This window comes from Primulina eburnea, chromosome 6, assembly GCF_022965805.1.
Source record: "Primulina eburnea isolate SZY01 chromosome 6, ASM2296580v1, whole genome shotgun sequence".
Lineage (NCBI taxonomy): Eukaryota > Viridiplantae > Streptophyta > Magnoliopsida > Lamiales > Gesneriaceae > Primulina > Primulina eburnea.
Genome location: NC_133106.1, coordinates 26,255,027 through 26,271,030, shown reverse-complemented (window position 1 = coordinate 26,271,030; position 16,004 = coordinate 26,255,027). Strand labels below are relative to the sequence as shown.

At 34.0% G+C, this 16,004-nt stretch overlaps 1 protein-coding gene across 2 annotated transcripts; it reads left to right on the top strand.

Moving 5' to 3' along the window:
• The first annotated feature begins 9,631 nt into the window (after window positions 1–9,631).
• On the top strand, window positions 9,632–15,899 carry LOC140833988 (probable 3-beta-hydroxysteroid-Delta(8),Delta(7)-isomerase). 2 transcript variants are annotated; one of them, XM_073198550.1, is made up of 5 exons: window positions 9,632–9,651; window positions 10,928–11,083; window positions 14,561–14,707; window positions 14,795–14,903; window positions 15,419–15,899. In XM_073198550.1, the coding sequence occupies exons 2-5, from the start codon at window positions 10,939–10,941 to the stop codon at window positions 15,681–15,683; spliced, it is 666 nt and encodes a 221-aa protein (XP_073054651.1). In that variant the 5' UTR covers window positions 9,632–9,651; window positions 10,928–10,938; the 3' UTR covers window positions 15,684–15,899. The 2 variants fall into 2 exon arrangements, with proteins under 2 accessions (XP_073054651.1, XP_073054650.1); XM_073198549.1 differs by lacking the exon at window positions 9,632–9,651 and adding an exon at window positions 10,344–10,489.
• The last annotated feature ends 105 nt before the right edge of the window (window positions 15,900–16,004 follow it).

Genomic DNA, 16,004 nt, shown 5'->3' with positions numbered 1-16,004 from the left:
GCATCACTAAAATCATTTAAAAATTAAATAAATAATTTAACAATTTGATAAATGCATGGGTTTACGTGTACTGATTTTGGGCTTACAATTTTTCCCCCACTTAAATAAATTTCGTCCTCGAAATTAAATTTTACCAAATAATTCCGGGTAGCAACTTCTCATATCTACTTCGGCCTCCCAAGTGTCCTTCTCCACTGATTGATACAGCCACTAGACTTTGACCAACTTGGTCACTTTGTTCCGAAGTCTCAACTCCTGTCTGTCAAGAATTTGGACAAGTCTTTCCTCATATGACAGATCTGGAGCAAGCTGCAACGACTCATAACTCAAAACATACGAAGGATTTCCATATACTTCCTCAACATCGAAAGATGGATTATATTGTGTACTCCAGCTAGATTCGACGGTAGAGCTGCACGATAAGCAAGTGTCTCAACTCTGTCAAGAATTTCGAATAGTCCAATGAATCTCGGACTCAACTTGCCTCTCTTCCCAAACCTTATAACACCCTTCATGGGTGCTATATTCACAAATACGAGATCTCTTGTGGCAAATTCGAGATCCATTCTCCTCTTGTCAGCATAACTCTTTTGGCGACTCTGGGCGGTCTTCATCCTGTCTCGGATATTGACCACCACATCTGCAGTCTGCTGAACAATCTCTCTCACCGACTTCATCCCAATGAATCGGCGATCTGCACTTTCTTCCATACAGTGCTTCGTAGGGAGCCATACCTATAGATGATTGAAAACTGTTGTTGTAGGTTAACTCCACTATAGGTAGTTTCGATTCCCAATTCCTATGAATCGATCACACATGCTCGCAAAAAATCTTCCAAAATATGAATCACCCGCTCAGACAAGCCATTTGTATGAGGGTGGAATGCCGTACTATATACCAACTCCATCCCCATAGCTGCATGTAAACTCTTCCAAAAGACGATGTGAATCGCGGATCCCTGTCAGACACAATAGAAACTGGGATCCCGTGCAATCTGACTATCTCCCGAATATAGAGCTCTGCATATTGAGTCATGGAGAAAGTTGGTTTCACCGGGAAGAAATGTGCCGATTTAGTAGGTCGATCTACTATAACCTAAATGGCATTGGATCCTCCGACTTACCTCGGAAAACCAACAATGAAATCCATGGTGATATTCTCTCATTTTCACTCGGGGATATAGAGCGGCTTAAGCATTCCTGCTGGCCTCTGATGCTCTGCTTTCACTTGCTGGCAAGTGAGACATTCAGATACAATCGGCGGATGTCTCGATTCATACCTGGCCACCAATATAGCATCTGCAAATCCTTGTACATCTTGGTACCCCCTGGATGAACGGAATACAGAGATGCATGTGCCTCTGTCCGAATATTCTCTCTGATCGAATCAACACTAGGCACCGACATCCTTCCTCTGTACTTCACAATATCATCGGACACTGCGTAGAGTACATTTTCCTTGGCTTCATCTTTCAGTCACCATTTTTGCAACTGTTCATCTAAAGACTGACCTCTACGGATTCGGTCTAGCAAAGAAGACTGGACTATTAGACAACTTGGGAGCTCTGTCCTTAGGATAAACTTCTAGGCCACACCTCTGAATCTCTGACTGAAGAGATCTATGCGCTGACAGCTGCACTACGACTGCTACCTTCCTGCTCAAAGCATCTGCCACAACATTAGCTTTCCCTGGGTCGTAGCTAATTTCACAATCGTAGTATTTTACTAACTTCAACCACCGTCTTTGTCTCATGTTCAGGTCTTTCTGCGTGAAGAAGTATTTGAGACTCTTGTGATCAGTAAATATCTGGTATTTCTCTCCGTACAAATAATATCTCCATATCTTCAACGCGAAGACAACAACAGCTAACTCGAGATCATGATTCGGATAGTTCTTCTCATGCACTTTCAACTGTCTGGAGGCATAAGCTATAACCCGACCATGTTGCATCATTACTACGCCTAAACCGAGCTCGGAAGCATCGGTGTATAACACAAAATTACCTTGCCCTGATGGCATGGCTAACACTGACGTTGTGATCAGAGCTTGATTCAAAGTATTAAAGCTCTTCCGACATCCTTCATTCCATACATATTTAGCATTCTTCTTAGTTAATGAAGTGAGTGGCACTGCAATCGAGGAAAATCCCTGAATAAATTTCATGTAGTATCCTACCAAACTATTGCGAAATACAGTCACCAGAGGAACAATACTCGTACTCTCGTACACTATATTATTACTTGACATCGTGCACTTGCGATTATTTTGAACTTGATTTTTATAAATTTTTACTAGGGATTTTATAGTGCAAGTTTTACTCGATCATACATCTTTGAAATGTTGTTGGGGCATTGCATAAACCAAATAGCATCCTTCTAAATGCACATGTACCAAAAGGACATGTGAAAGTGGTTTTTCTTGATCTTCAAGTGCAATGAGAATTTGATAATAGATTGAATATTCATCAAGAAAACAATATTAGGAATGACCTGCTACTCTTTCTAAAATTTGATCCAAAAATGGTAATAAAATGATATTTTCTAGTGGCATCAATTCACATACGCCAACTAGAAGGAACTCAACTTGTTAACAATTCTCCCTTGTCATTTTTTATCACTGTAATGCCATATATTTTTTGAACAACTTGTGTTGGGCTTACCCAATTACTATCAGAAATATGATAGATAATTTCAACATCAAGTGGTTTGAGAATTTCAGTTTTCACAACATCTTTCATATGTGAGTTTAGTCTTCTTTGTGGTTGTTGGGATGTCTTGGAATTTTCTTCTAAATGAATTTTGTGAGTATAAATTGGTGGATTAATGACCTTGATATCTTTTAGTGTTCAACCAATAGCATTTTTATGCCTTTTAAGCATATCAACTAATTTACCTTCTTGATCACTTGCAAATTTAAAAGAAATTATCACCGAATATGTTTCATCTTCTCCACGAAATGCATATGATCTTGGCAAGGGATTTAACTTTAATATGGGTTGTTCATTTTTCCTCATCTCTTGCCTCCACTTCTTTCTCTGATCCTAAAAATGAGTGATACATGTCAAAACCATCAAAATTAATTTCAATATTTTGTTTAAAGTATCAATTGAAAAAATATTAAATTGGTCACGAGTACTCCCTTCTTTAGTGTTTTCTTCTACAAGAGTTTCAATAAGATTTTCTCTTCACTTTCATTATCTTTGTCACGTGGTTGCTTGCAAAGGTTAAAAACATTAAGCTCCAAAGTTATGTTTCCAAATGATAACTTCATTATTCCGTTCCTGCAATTTACCAAAGCATCATAATTTACTAAAAATAAACGACCCTCAATTACTGGAATTGTATTACAGGCTTCGATAGGTTGTCTATCCAAAACTATGAAATCAACTGGGTATACAAATTTATCAACTTGGAATTACACATCTTCTACCATACCTCGTGGCACTTTAATAGATCTATCAGCAAGTAAAAGTGTTATCGAAGTAGGTTTTAACTCGCCTAGATCGAGTTCTTGATAAACTGAATATCGAAGTAAATTCACGCTAACTCCAAGATCAAGAAAGACTTTTAATCTTTCTTTCTCCAATAATACACGAAATAATAGGACAATTCGGGTCTTTATATTTCAAAGTATTATTATTTTGAATGATTGCATTTACTTGTTTGGCTAAAAATGATTTCTTCTTCAAATTCAATTTTATTTTCACGGTGTCTTTCAAAAATTTGGCATAAGATGACACCTGTTTTATTTGCATCTAATAATGGAATATTGATTTTTACTTGTTTAAAAATTTCATATATATCAGAATTCAAATTTGATTTTTTTGTATTTTTCAACGCATGAGAAAATGGTGGTGTCAATGTCTGTTGAACTTCCTCTTTGCAAGGTATGAGATGAGTTCCACTACCTTATCTCTTGTATTAGATTTATCATCATCATATTTACAAATTTCAAGAATGGATTTTCAACAACCTTACCACTGCGAAGAATAATAACAGATTTTACCCGAACCATCGATTGAGTTCCAGAATTTCCACTTTGTGAATGATAGTCCTTGGGATTAGTTGTGGTTGTGAAGGAAAATTACTTTTTTCATGAACATTAAGTGCAGATGCAAATTTTGCAAAATTATTTTTTAAATCTATCATGGTTTGAGCAAGTTTGAGTATTGATTCAATCTTGCTTTACAATTAAAGAGTGCAATGTATCTTCAAAAAAAAATTAAGTGGAGGAACAAAATGTGTATAACTTTGAAATTTTTGTTGATTTTGGAAATGTGGTTGTGAAAATTGTGAAGCATTATCATTCTTCCAACTAATATTTGGGTGATTTCACCAACTTTGATTGTTGCACTCTCAAGAACAGGTTGTCAACAAGTAGTATAATTTAGTGAGTTTGAATGTTGTATCCACAGGGAAGCTAAGGTAATTACAAGTCCACTATAATGTATTTTTGCTTTTATTTTAAAATATTTTAACCTTAGATGATGATTTTTATATGTTTAAATTAAATAGTCAATATTAGAGGATTCACTCTTGATATTTAAATAAAGTTAAAATAAATAAACATAATTAGAATCCACTTAATAAAATGGTTCTAATATATTAAATAATCATTATTTATATTATTGTTATATATTATTCTCTTATTCATTATTATATACACTAAAACTTATAAATGTTGTCAAATATTTATTGAGCTATATATTTGTAAACACCAAATCAAGATAACCACATTAAATTATTGGTGATACCAAACTAACATTTAAATAGTATCAAGAATTCAATATTATGTAATATTCATATATAGTAAATCAACGTAACCACTTTAAAATGTTAGTAATACCAAACTAATATTTAAGTGGTACAAAGAATTTGGTGTAACATATTGCACCAATAGATAAAAAAAAACCACTTATAATTAGGGTATAAAAATGCTTAAATAAAATAAACTAAATAACATAAATAATAAATAATGATTAAATAATTAAGTATTATTACTTTATTATTATACCAAGAGTATTACATTTTCATCTCGACTTTGGAAGATTATCTACTCATGATTGAAATGAAGAACTTGAAATATATAATTAGCATGATAATAATATTAAAAAAAAGAAAAATTATGAACTCAAAGTTTTGTTCATAAAATATTAGATGATTTCTTTCATCACAATACACTCCTATTTATAGGTCAATTTGGGGAGACAAAATAAAATAAAATATTATTTTCTACATATAATTGGTGCAATTTTTTCTTCATGAATGGTTCAAGTCTTTGTTGCATCTTGCATTCCATCTTTGACAATCTTGCTGATAGATTTGATTCTCCCACGTAAAAAAAAATATTTTTCATAATTGAGGTTTCTGAATTTTGGTAAATTTTCATATATTTTTTTACTAAGTATTTTGACAGATATGGAAAAAATACTCCAGCTTGGTAAAATTGTAATCACATTAGTATCACTTTCACTTGTTGCTCAATTTAACTTCAATTGTGAGAAGAATTTTATCTCAACTTTTTCATCAATATTATGGAATTGAAATTGTAGGACCGAGTGCTTACCGCTTTACCAATAGCTATAACTAGTGGTAATGGTGCAACTCAAATCTTTTTAAAACCGCACAACAACTCAAGCACCACGGTTCGATCGCTCTACCAAGCAGGGACAATTATTGCACCCAACAATCTTCCTCTCAATAATTGCACTCCTTGTAATCAATGGGAATCGAACACGTGACCTTGACTCTGATACCAATTGTAGGACCGAGTGCTTACCGCTTTACCAATAGCTATAACTAGTGGTAATGGTGCAACTCAAATCTTTTTAAAACCGCACAACAACTCAAGCACCACGGTTCGATCGCTCTACCAAGCAGGGACAATTATTGCACCCAGTAGAAATCAATTTTATACAAATTTAAGTATCATCTCATTCTCATTTTTCTATCCAAAATTTTTCTTGTTTTTCTGAACCTGTAAAAATAACTAAAACAATGCAATTATACAACACATTTATTTTTTATACAAGTTATTGTAAAACATAAATATTTAATACAATTTAAACTATAAAATATTATACAAAACCTTAATAAAAAAACATTTTTTATATTAATCAATAGTCTTTCTCAGGTTTAGAATTTTGCCGAGAAGCCTCTTTTGTCATCATGTTCTTCTTTTAAAAGAAAATGCACTTCATTGGAAAACGTTGTCTCTGGAAACTGCAATGGCTCCTCTAGCCGCTGCCTATGTTCAAAATGAAAGAAACTAAAACAAAAGAAGGTGATAAGGATTTTGACGATCGATATGAAAATATTTGAGGCTAGGACTTTTGGTTTGTGAAGGATTGGTTTTAACACCTTTGAAAGTACTTCGAACACAATATTCTCCATAAGCTGCAATAGCTTGTGTTCTAAGAATGAATACACCGATTAATTAAATCGAGTTTGGTTTTCAAACCAAGCAGAATATACTCAAAATAATCATTCATTAAGAAAACTGAATAATTCAAAACTTTTATCTTATGTAAACTGAATAACTGAAATAAGGGGGATCAGTTCAGACTTGTATCAGCCCAGTTATGGGAAGAACTGAACTGATGTCAGCTGAACTGATCAAGTCAGTTGAAAACCAATATTTAAGCAGTTAAAGACATAAGATATGTTTATGGATGTTCGGTGACTTCAACTGCTCCTATGTCACCCCTTCTACCACCTCAGGTAGGTTCCACTAAAAGATTTTGATTTATACAACACTTTGTACAAACTCACTCCAGAAGGACATTACCTAACTAGAACTCCTAACACTCAAGATTGCAGGAAACACCTTGCAATCTTCATAATGTTTAACATCTCTTATGCCAAGACTAAAAACACAATGTTTAATGTCTTTGTGTGAAGACTCACTCAGCTAAACAATAAGCTCAACTCTCTGTATATGTGAGTTAATGTGTGTGAATGTGTGAGAAATGATCTAATCAATAAAACACGAAGGTGTTCTCACAAAATTGGGCTAATTTTTTCTAGTAAGCTGATATGAGATGAGTGTGCCCTATGTTTTCTTCACACACTAGTATTTTGTTGTAGTTCCGCTACTTTTTCAATGGTCCTGATCTGGTATTTGTAGTCGCTTAGTTGTCGTACATGAAAACTCAATAATCATGTCTGTTGTATTTGCATGTGCTTCCTTATTATACGTCTCTTCATTCTGACTACTGTTCTGGAAGTTTTCCTCTTTTAGCTCTGCTGCAACATACATTATTGTACCTTCATCTGTGAAGTAACTTGTACCTTGTATATACGTGCTTAGCTGAATTCTATTTGATAGTCTTGTCGTGATATGCGAATTCATCAGTTACAACCGATGCTCTGAACTGGTCTGGTGAAATCAGTCTGTACTAATTGTTTTGTTCAACTGGGTTCTTCATCAGTTGGACTTTTAATCAGCTGGCCGGGCTTCTGAAGGTCTTTCGTTGAACCACCTATTAGCTGCACAACCAGTTGCACTGGTTCATTTGGCAATCGGTTGACTCTTTTCAGTTGGCATCTCGAAAGCTTCAGTTTTGGCTCGGATACTGATCGATTCGGGACATGATCAGTTTCAGATTTCTGCGCACTAGATAAGCCTGCTAGAAACAAAATAACAAGTTCTGTTAACATCAAAATCAAGATTTTGAACATAAAAATGTTACAATAATTTGGGAATGGGAAGTTTGGATGAAATGTTTTGTGCTAGTAAGCTCGAAAAGTAGCCTCAAATGCTACGAATAATTCTGATAAATGTGAGCTTTTTGAATCTCAAATGAGAGTAATAAATTCAGTAGGGTAACAGGAAGCTTGAGAGAATAGATGAATCGTGTTGATAAGAGTTGGTTCTCAACTGCTCTTCTCACCTATTTATAGGCTTCTCTTCAACGGTAACATTAAATAATATTTGAATCTTTATATCCGTTGATTGCCACGTCAATATTCTTCTGACATTCGTACAATGCAAGTTCTGAATGCGGCGTTCCACTACAAGTTGCAGGCTTCTTGTACTATTGTCGGTTGAATGTCCTTTTCAACTGATGACGTGTTCAGCTGATATGTAGACATTGGTAAGCTCACAACTGAATATCTCAACTGATCAGTTTCCAACTGATCAGTCAGTTGACTCTGTAAAATCAGTTCGGCTGTTTCGGTTTCCTTTAATAACCTGAGCATCAATCTTCAGTTAGGCAACTGTCAGTTGATTTAAGTTTGATCAGCTTAATCCAATAAATTAATCTCTTAGTTTGTCAAACAACCGAAATTAGGTTTCCAACAATATTAGTCGTTGAAAATAAATGACAACAATATATTTTAATCTACAAATATTTGTGTACGTAAATTTATCTTGTTGATGCTGGATTTATGTTAAGAGATGGATTTATCGCTCCTCATAGAGGAACACGATATCATCTAACAGAATATAGCAGTCGTGGTCCAGAATCGCAAAAAGAAATTTTAATCACAGACTTGTATATTTGAAGAATGCAATTGAAAGAGCCTTTGGTATCTTAAAGAAAAGCTTTTCAATTTTAGCTAGTGGTGTTGAGCCTAAGTATAACATAGAGACCAATTCAGAGATTATAGTAGCATGTTGCATATTACATAACTTTTTAATGGGAGTAGATCCCAATGAACAATTGATTGCTGCAATTGACGATCAACTTATAAATGAAGGAGTGAGAAATGAAGATTTTACTTCTTCCCGTCGCACACATGAATGTGGTAGGCCTGGAACATCTATAAAGAACATGATATCGCAACATATATGGGATGATTATACGAACGGTGGTAATTAGAATATTTTTTTTATGTCATATTATTTTAATAATAATGTACAGTTGGTTTGATTTGTATCTAATATGTTTTATTTTATTCTATTTGTTTGTTTTGTGATTTTTATGTTCGATTATTTTTTCTTATGAAGTCATTGTCTATTTTACTATTTTAAATAGTTTATTCATTTGTATTTCAGTTTTTTATTTATTACATGTTAGGAAATGAATACCGAGGCTCAAGATGTTGAAATAACTATTGTTGTAGAAGTTTTTAAAAGAGGTAGTGGATTTGGTTGGAACGACATAACAAAAAATTTGATGCACGGGAAGAGGTTTGGGATGCATTGTCTTAACCTATTAATGAAAATTGAATAAGTATTTCCTGATTTTAAACTTGTCCAAAATATTGTAATATTGAGTAAGTATATCATGATGCTAAACTTGTCCGAAATATTGTTATTCCTTCTTTTCTTGTGCTTCGAGAACTATTTAAAAAAGATAGAGCCGCTGGAAAAGGAGCAGAAACTAGAAAAGAGAAGACACGTCGTTGGACGAGAGAATGAAGTCGTGGTGAATTTTCAAGAATAGAAGAGACCGACCAATTAGTAGTTGAGCAAGAGATACATTTGGAAAGTTTGGATGATTTCAGGAAGAAGAAATTTCAACAAACTTTCATTCTTCATTCATCATCTACAATTGTTAATCTAAGGGTGACAAGAAAAAAGTATCAAAATCTGATGATCTGAACGAGAAACTTTATAGTTTGAATGCTACACTCTCGCAAATTACTCTCGAAAATTACTAAAACGATGGATGTCGCTGAACAGAACAAACCTCGCTTCCAAGAGGTATACATTAAATTGAAAAAACTGAGTGGAGTTGATAAAAATTTTGTTTTTGCAGCAAATGATTTTTTAATATCAAATCCAATTATAATTGAATTTTTCTTAGGACTTCCACATGATGGCCGCCAATTGGTGGCTATCATGGAAAATAGACAGTTCAACTTAAGATATAATAATGGCCATGTTGAATTTATTAGTTTTATATTTGCATATTTGATCCTTAAGATCTATTTTTATAATTGTCTGGAAGATTGAATGATCCTTTATTTAATAATAATAAATTGTTTTTTTATTTATAAAATTAAGATATGATTGAATATTTAATTTTGAAATAATTTATTCGTTAAATTTAAATTTGAATATTTAGATTTTATGTTTGATTATTTAATTTTAATGATTTATTTTGTTTTCACTAATAATTATTTATATAAAACTTTATATAATTTGTATAACATAACTATATAACTGAAAATATATGATAATAGTAATTTTAAATTTTTGGGTTTTTAATAATGTGAATAATATGATTTAAAAAATGATTTACGTAAAAGATCAAATGTTATTTTAGTAAAATTTTACATTTTTAAATTCAAAATTTTTTTTCTCCAAAGATTTCTAAACACTATTTTTAAATTTCAAATCAAACACCAAACAAATTCCAAATCCCTAATTTCAAAATCCAATTCCAAATCCAATTCTTAATTTGAATCCAAATCTATCTTTTAACCATCCAAACACGGCTCAATCAAAACGGACGCCGGAAGTCTCTCAATTTATTCATACATCCAATAATTACTCACACATTTGACGTAGACTCGATTTATCTTCAAGGTTTTAATCTGTGAGTATTCATTCTACTTCCAATGTTGCTTCCCTTTCCTCTTGCTCAGATTGGTCTCGAATCTGGAGCTCGAAACACTATTTGGCTAATGAATTTGCTGCTTCTTTACTTCAGCATGGGTTTTCTTGTGTGGAAAAGCAAATCTAGTGTAGTGGGAATGTTTAATAGTTGGAAAGTTAGGTTTTGGTGTATTGATTTGGTAGCACTTCTGTTTATTCACTTGGTTTCGTTTAATTTCGCTGAAATGTTGTTTTCTACACCAACGTTGTCATTCTGAATTCACAAGTTGAGATAGTTCCTGATTAGATCTTATTGCTAAAAGTAATAGCTATGTTTTGATTATGATGTTTTAGCCTTTTTTAGAGCCAAAAAGGCCAAAAAACTTGAGACTAGATTCTTTCTTATTGTTTTTGTATGATGAACACGCTACGTAACCAGGAAATACGGGAATGGCAGATGTGGTGAACCACCCTTATGTTCCAAGAGATCTGAAGTTGCCCGGATTCGTGCCTGGGTTCCTTCCACAATCGACCATTCTTGCCGTATATGGCATCTCTTCTGTGCTTGTTGTTTTCTTCATGTGGATTTTGTCTGGTAAGTGCTGCTTCAAATTGTTTCACACTTTCATCTATTGTTATTTCTTTGTTTTAGTCAACGGATATATGATTTCTTCGGGGAAAAAACGTGTCTTTAGCAATCTATATGAAATGAAATCCCAGCGCAGGTGCTCCTGGCTCCTATGCTGTCAATACTAAATTAATATTGAGAAGTAGCGAAGTCTTGCCTGTATGGGTTGACGGTTGGGTAATCGTTTTTCTCGTGTCCAAATCGCAGCGAAAGTTTTAAAATTTTAATTTGACATTCAAAATATTTGGACACTCGTATGGTTTAAATTAAACATAAACATTCACAGGGAGTTGTTAATGTATCTTTAGTGAATTAATTCACTCGGCTCTAACTATTCCAGTGTTAGCGGACATAGTTCTTGTTGAAAATCCTTATGAACTTTCTTCAAATCTCCTTCTTTAATCTTCGAATCAGATCCAAGACCGGATTACTTGTTCCTATTCTAATTTGTACTAGAAAATTAGAAGATATTTTGTGTAGAGATGAAACACGAAGAAGAAATCGACTCAATACTATAAGCAAAATTTTTCTTGCAAAATTGGGATTTCGAGAGCTGAAAGTTTTTCTTTCAAAATTCCAAAAAGTTTTGAATGATGCTTGTGCAATAAGAAGAATCAATTCTTATTATTTCTTTAATCCACCATTTACTTAATTAATATAATTAACTAAATATTCTAAAATCCATGCCCAAATCATAGTCAATCTCGACTAAAAATGCATATATCTTTTCAAGAATATGATGCATTAATTTATTTTGCTTTGTGTGCAAGTTACTAAAATTATGGTATCATGAATATTTTCATGTTACATAAATCAATACCATATTTTATAAAAACTTAATGAGCTATATTTGAACTCAATTAAAATATAATTTAATTATTAAATCCATTTGAACTTTAATAAATTAGTATGATGGGCTTATACTCTTACAAGCCAATGATATATGTTCCCATTATATTAATCTCATCATAATCCCGATCAGTGATCAAATATCATCGATATGACAATTTTAGCTTGTTTGTTATTATGATGCACACTTTAATTTCGAGATCACTAATGTCTAAATAAGGCATGTGAACTCACTTTGACTGTTTTAGTAGTCATACTTTCAAAATTTCTATATGCTTTTATAAACTTTATTTATATGCTTATTGATCATATCAAACTTATTTCTTATAAATTCAATTCATTGAATTTATTATCTTAACAGGAACAAATAAACTAGTGCTTATGTGACCATCAATGACTCAGGGATATAGCTAGCCGTTCAGGAAATTTTCCTTTATATGGGCTTACCCTAATTTGCCTCATTCCATGAATCCACATTTGGTCACGAGAATGTCAGAAATTATTTTTTTCTGATTAAACTCATCGAATCATGGTATGATGGTCTAGTAGCATCGCCTGATGATTCCCTAGGTATCACTGATAGTGCTTGCAAGAACCAGTCTGTTATGATTAGCGTACAGTACGGTCACTTCATCTCATATATCCCGATCGAATCTGCAACCATTGGTTCATCGAGGGTTGTATATTAATTTGATAGATATGTGATACAATCATGAAACATTAATAGTGTTATCGCATGTACAACTAGAAAACTCTTTCCCTAATGTACATCCCACACTCTGGCCAGAGATTTCATTCACTATTATTTCGTTAGATCACATAGGATATCCACACCCATAGGTGAGTGGTGAATTCCCGATTACAATGCACTGGCTCCTACACATTTCGCAATTGCACCCAACCTCGCCACCTTGTGACCCCCGCGGAGTCGGTAAACGAGTCAAAGCTCAATCCTAGTATGTAGAGCCTCAGTGTTGTCCCGGGTCGTAAAGACTAATCATGCACAATCACAGCCACATACTTTTCCTCTCAATGAATGATAACCACTTCAAAAGTCCGATGGAGTGTTGTTCGGTACAATCATCGTATGGTTACCCATCTGCATGATTGGACATCTCTATGCCCTTACCATGAAACACGGTACACAACATCACAGATGCTAGTCTCAAGCTTAAACGGCCTTTATCCTTATTTTAGCCGGCTGAATCGACTAGGAACAAATTTAAAAATAAGTTTCAAGATCGAATTACGATTCATTTGTATTAAAGTATAATCAATGACTTTATCTATGCAGATTGCATGGGTATACAGATAAAGTAATTAAAACCATAAAAAGTTAAATTATATTAAAATAAAAATTGTATATTACACTTGAGTCAATAAATACATAGTCAAACGTTCGCTTGCAGGACATCTACTCTAACATTGAGAAACTAAAGTTACTGAGATTGTTGTCTTCTATCATGTAGTACATTAATTTTTGTAGGTTCATCTATAATTATTTGATTCAACTAGGGAGGATCCAGAGTTAAACCCTCTCCTCCATTCAAATTTGAGGTCGGGTGGCCTCGCCTCACAAGCACCCAACCTTCCTTTTGCTCTCTCTTTGGTTTGTCTCCACCACCTAGATGACCTACTCGTATTCCAAAAATGGTCAGCTATCAATACTAGTTCTGACCTTGCACTAGTGTTCTGCTTGGGAGAGCCCCTCACGTGAATTGCTTTGAGTAGATAAAGCGATCAAAATGCAATTATCACCGAGGGCTAAAAAAATATCTATATGTGCTTAATATAATTAGTTTAATCTGGATTTATATTAACTTTGTGCTTTCTTCATATAGTTTTTTCTTAATAGAATTGCCTGAACTCTTTTCTTTATCCAATTGTAAATGCTATGCCTGTATACCTCTTGTTTTAAATATAACTTTAAGCTTTTGTTTGACAAGCTGCTGTAAGTGTTTGATGAAATCCTTAATAATATCCTAGAAAATGCATAAAAGATTTCTTGGAAAAAGAATTGTAACCATTGATAAATCTAGAGAAAGTTTTACAATATGAACCCTCAATTAGTTTATCAACCTTCTTGGTTGTCCCTGGCTTGCCACCCAGTTCTTCATCTTTTGGCTTTTTTTCTAGCAAAAGACCCTAACCATATTTAGGATGTACTACATTATCTAATTTAGATACGAAAGACCTCACGTCTCAAGAATGCATACATCCCTTCTCAGTGTATAAACATCTATCTCTCGAGCACTGAATCCACCTCAATGCAAATGAAAGTTTACCTTAGATTTTGATTTGAAGAAAAAGTCAATCAGCTGAGGATGAGCCCTTTTTATCAGGTTGGAAGGAATGACCAGTAAGAGTATATGAATTTTTCCCATCCTTTGTGAACGCCAAATATAAATTGGATTTTGAAATGATGCAATTCGTGCCAGTAATCCAGGCAACATTTCCAGCTTCGCAATCTGGCGTGTATGCTATGGTTTTCGGCTATTTTCGTAAATCTGATTTGGGAAATCTCTTTTATTCTTGTCATGATATCTGACTTGTGGGATGACAACTTTAAAGGATTTATATTTTTCTTTATGTTAGGGCTGTTTCATAAGAAGTCAAAAGTTAATAGAGTGCTTATGTGCTGGTGGATATTCACGGGCCTTACCCACCTTATTCTGGAGGGATATTTTGTCTTCTCTCCAGAATTTTACAAAAAAACGACTCCACATTACCTTGCTGAAGTTTGTAAGTTCTAGTTCTACTATTTCATCATGGGTATTTTTTCTAAAATTGTACGTTTATTTCCATAAGGATGCAATTTATGTCTGGCAGGGAAAGAATACAGCAAAGGTGATTCAAGGTATGCAGGACGGGATTCTGGAGTAATCGCTGTTGAAGGAATCACAGCTGTTTTAGAGGGTCCAGCTTGTCTCCTTGCAGTGTATGCATCAAATTAACAATGTATCTCTGTTTTTTTTCCCTTTCTTTGGAATTTAATCTTATTTGTTGTTTGACTGGAAAGAGACCTTTTTACATTCGGGCCATTGCACCCCTTCAAGTTATGATAGATTTACAGCTGTCTACCATGATAATATTCATGTATTTCCTTAATAGTTACCACGTGATATGTAGACATAAGCTTCGATGTATAGAATTTCCTGGGACGCTGCTCCCGCTATCCCATGTGGCTGCCTATGGCACGATTGAAAGTCGACAGAATGAGTGTTATACAGTTTAAAACTGAAAGCGATTTCATGATGAATATGAACATGCCTTTCCACTATGTGTTCAACCATTTAACCAACTTGATATTTTTTGTGAGGGTCCTTTTATATATTTCTTTCGACTCTCTTAAACCGAGTGCCGCATTTCTATTCCCAGCTCTGTAATGGCTCGGAAAAATCTGCGCAAAACTATTGTGGCTCTTACATTACCATCCGTCTTGGATTTTGGCAGGTATGCTATAGCTACAAAGAAAACATATAGCTACATACTCCAAGTGGCCATTTGTCTGGGGCAGCTTTATGGAACTGCAGTGTATTTTATTACATCTATATTAGAAGGAGATAACTTTGCTGCAAGTCCATTTTATTATTTTGCTTATTACATTATGGCTAACATATGGTGGGTTATTATACCTACCATCATTGTCATCCATTGCTGGAAGAAGATTTGTGGTGCAGTCAAGTTTCAAGAACAGAGAAAGGCGAAAACCGGTTAGGTTCTGACTGCTAAATTTGGTGTGTGCTCCTTTTATCCAGAACTCAATAACCTTATTGATGCTAATTTTATAGCACTGTTTATTTCCAAAAATATTTCATATATTTGGAATTGCTTGAACATGCTTGCTCGAAAGTTTTTTTCTTTTGTACTTGCTATATCTCTATATCCATGTTTAGTCAGCCAACTATCTCAATAAATCTCGTCTTTCAGTTTATACTGATGAGCAATAGAGTCGAGCTCGAGTAAGCGGCTCCTTAGTTGTGCCTCGACCAAAAACAAAAACACGAATCTCACCACGCAAGCTTGCACTGGAGCCCAT

Excerpts from the sequence above, each read along its gene's own strand:
- LOC140833988 (XM_073198550.1), top strand. The coding sequence starts at position 10,939 with ATGGCAGATGTGGTGAACCACCCTTATGTTCCAAGAGATCTGAAGTTG. Across the intron at positions 11,084-14,560 it reads CTTCATGTGGATTTTGTCTG|GGCTGTTTCATAAGAAGTCA; the intron begins GTAAGTGCTGCT and ends TCTTTATGTTAG. Across the intron at positions 14,708-14,794 it reads ACATTACCTTGCTGAAGTTT|GGAAAGAATACAGCAAAGGT; the intron begins GTAAGTTCTAGT and ends TATGTCTGGCAG.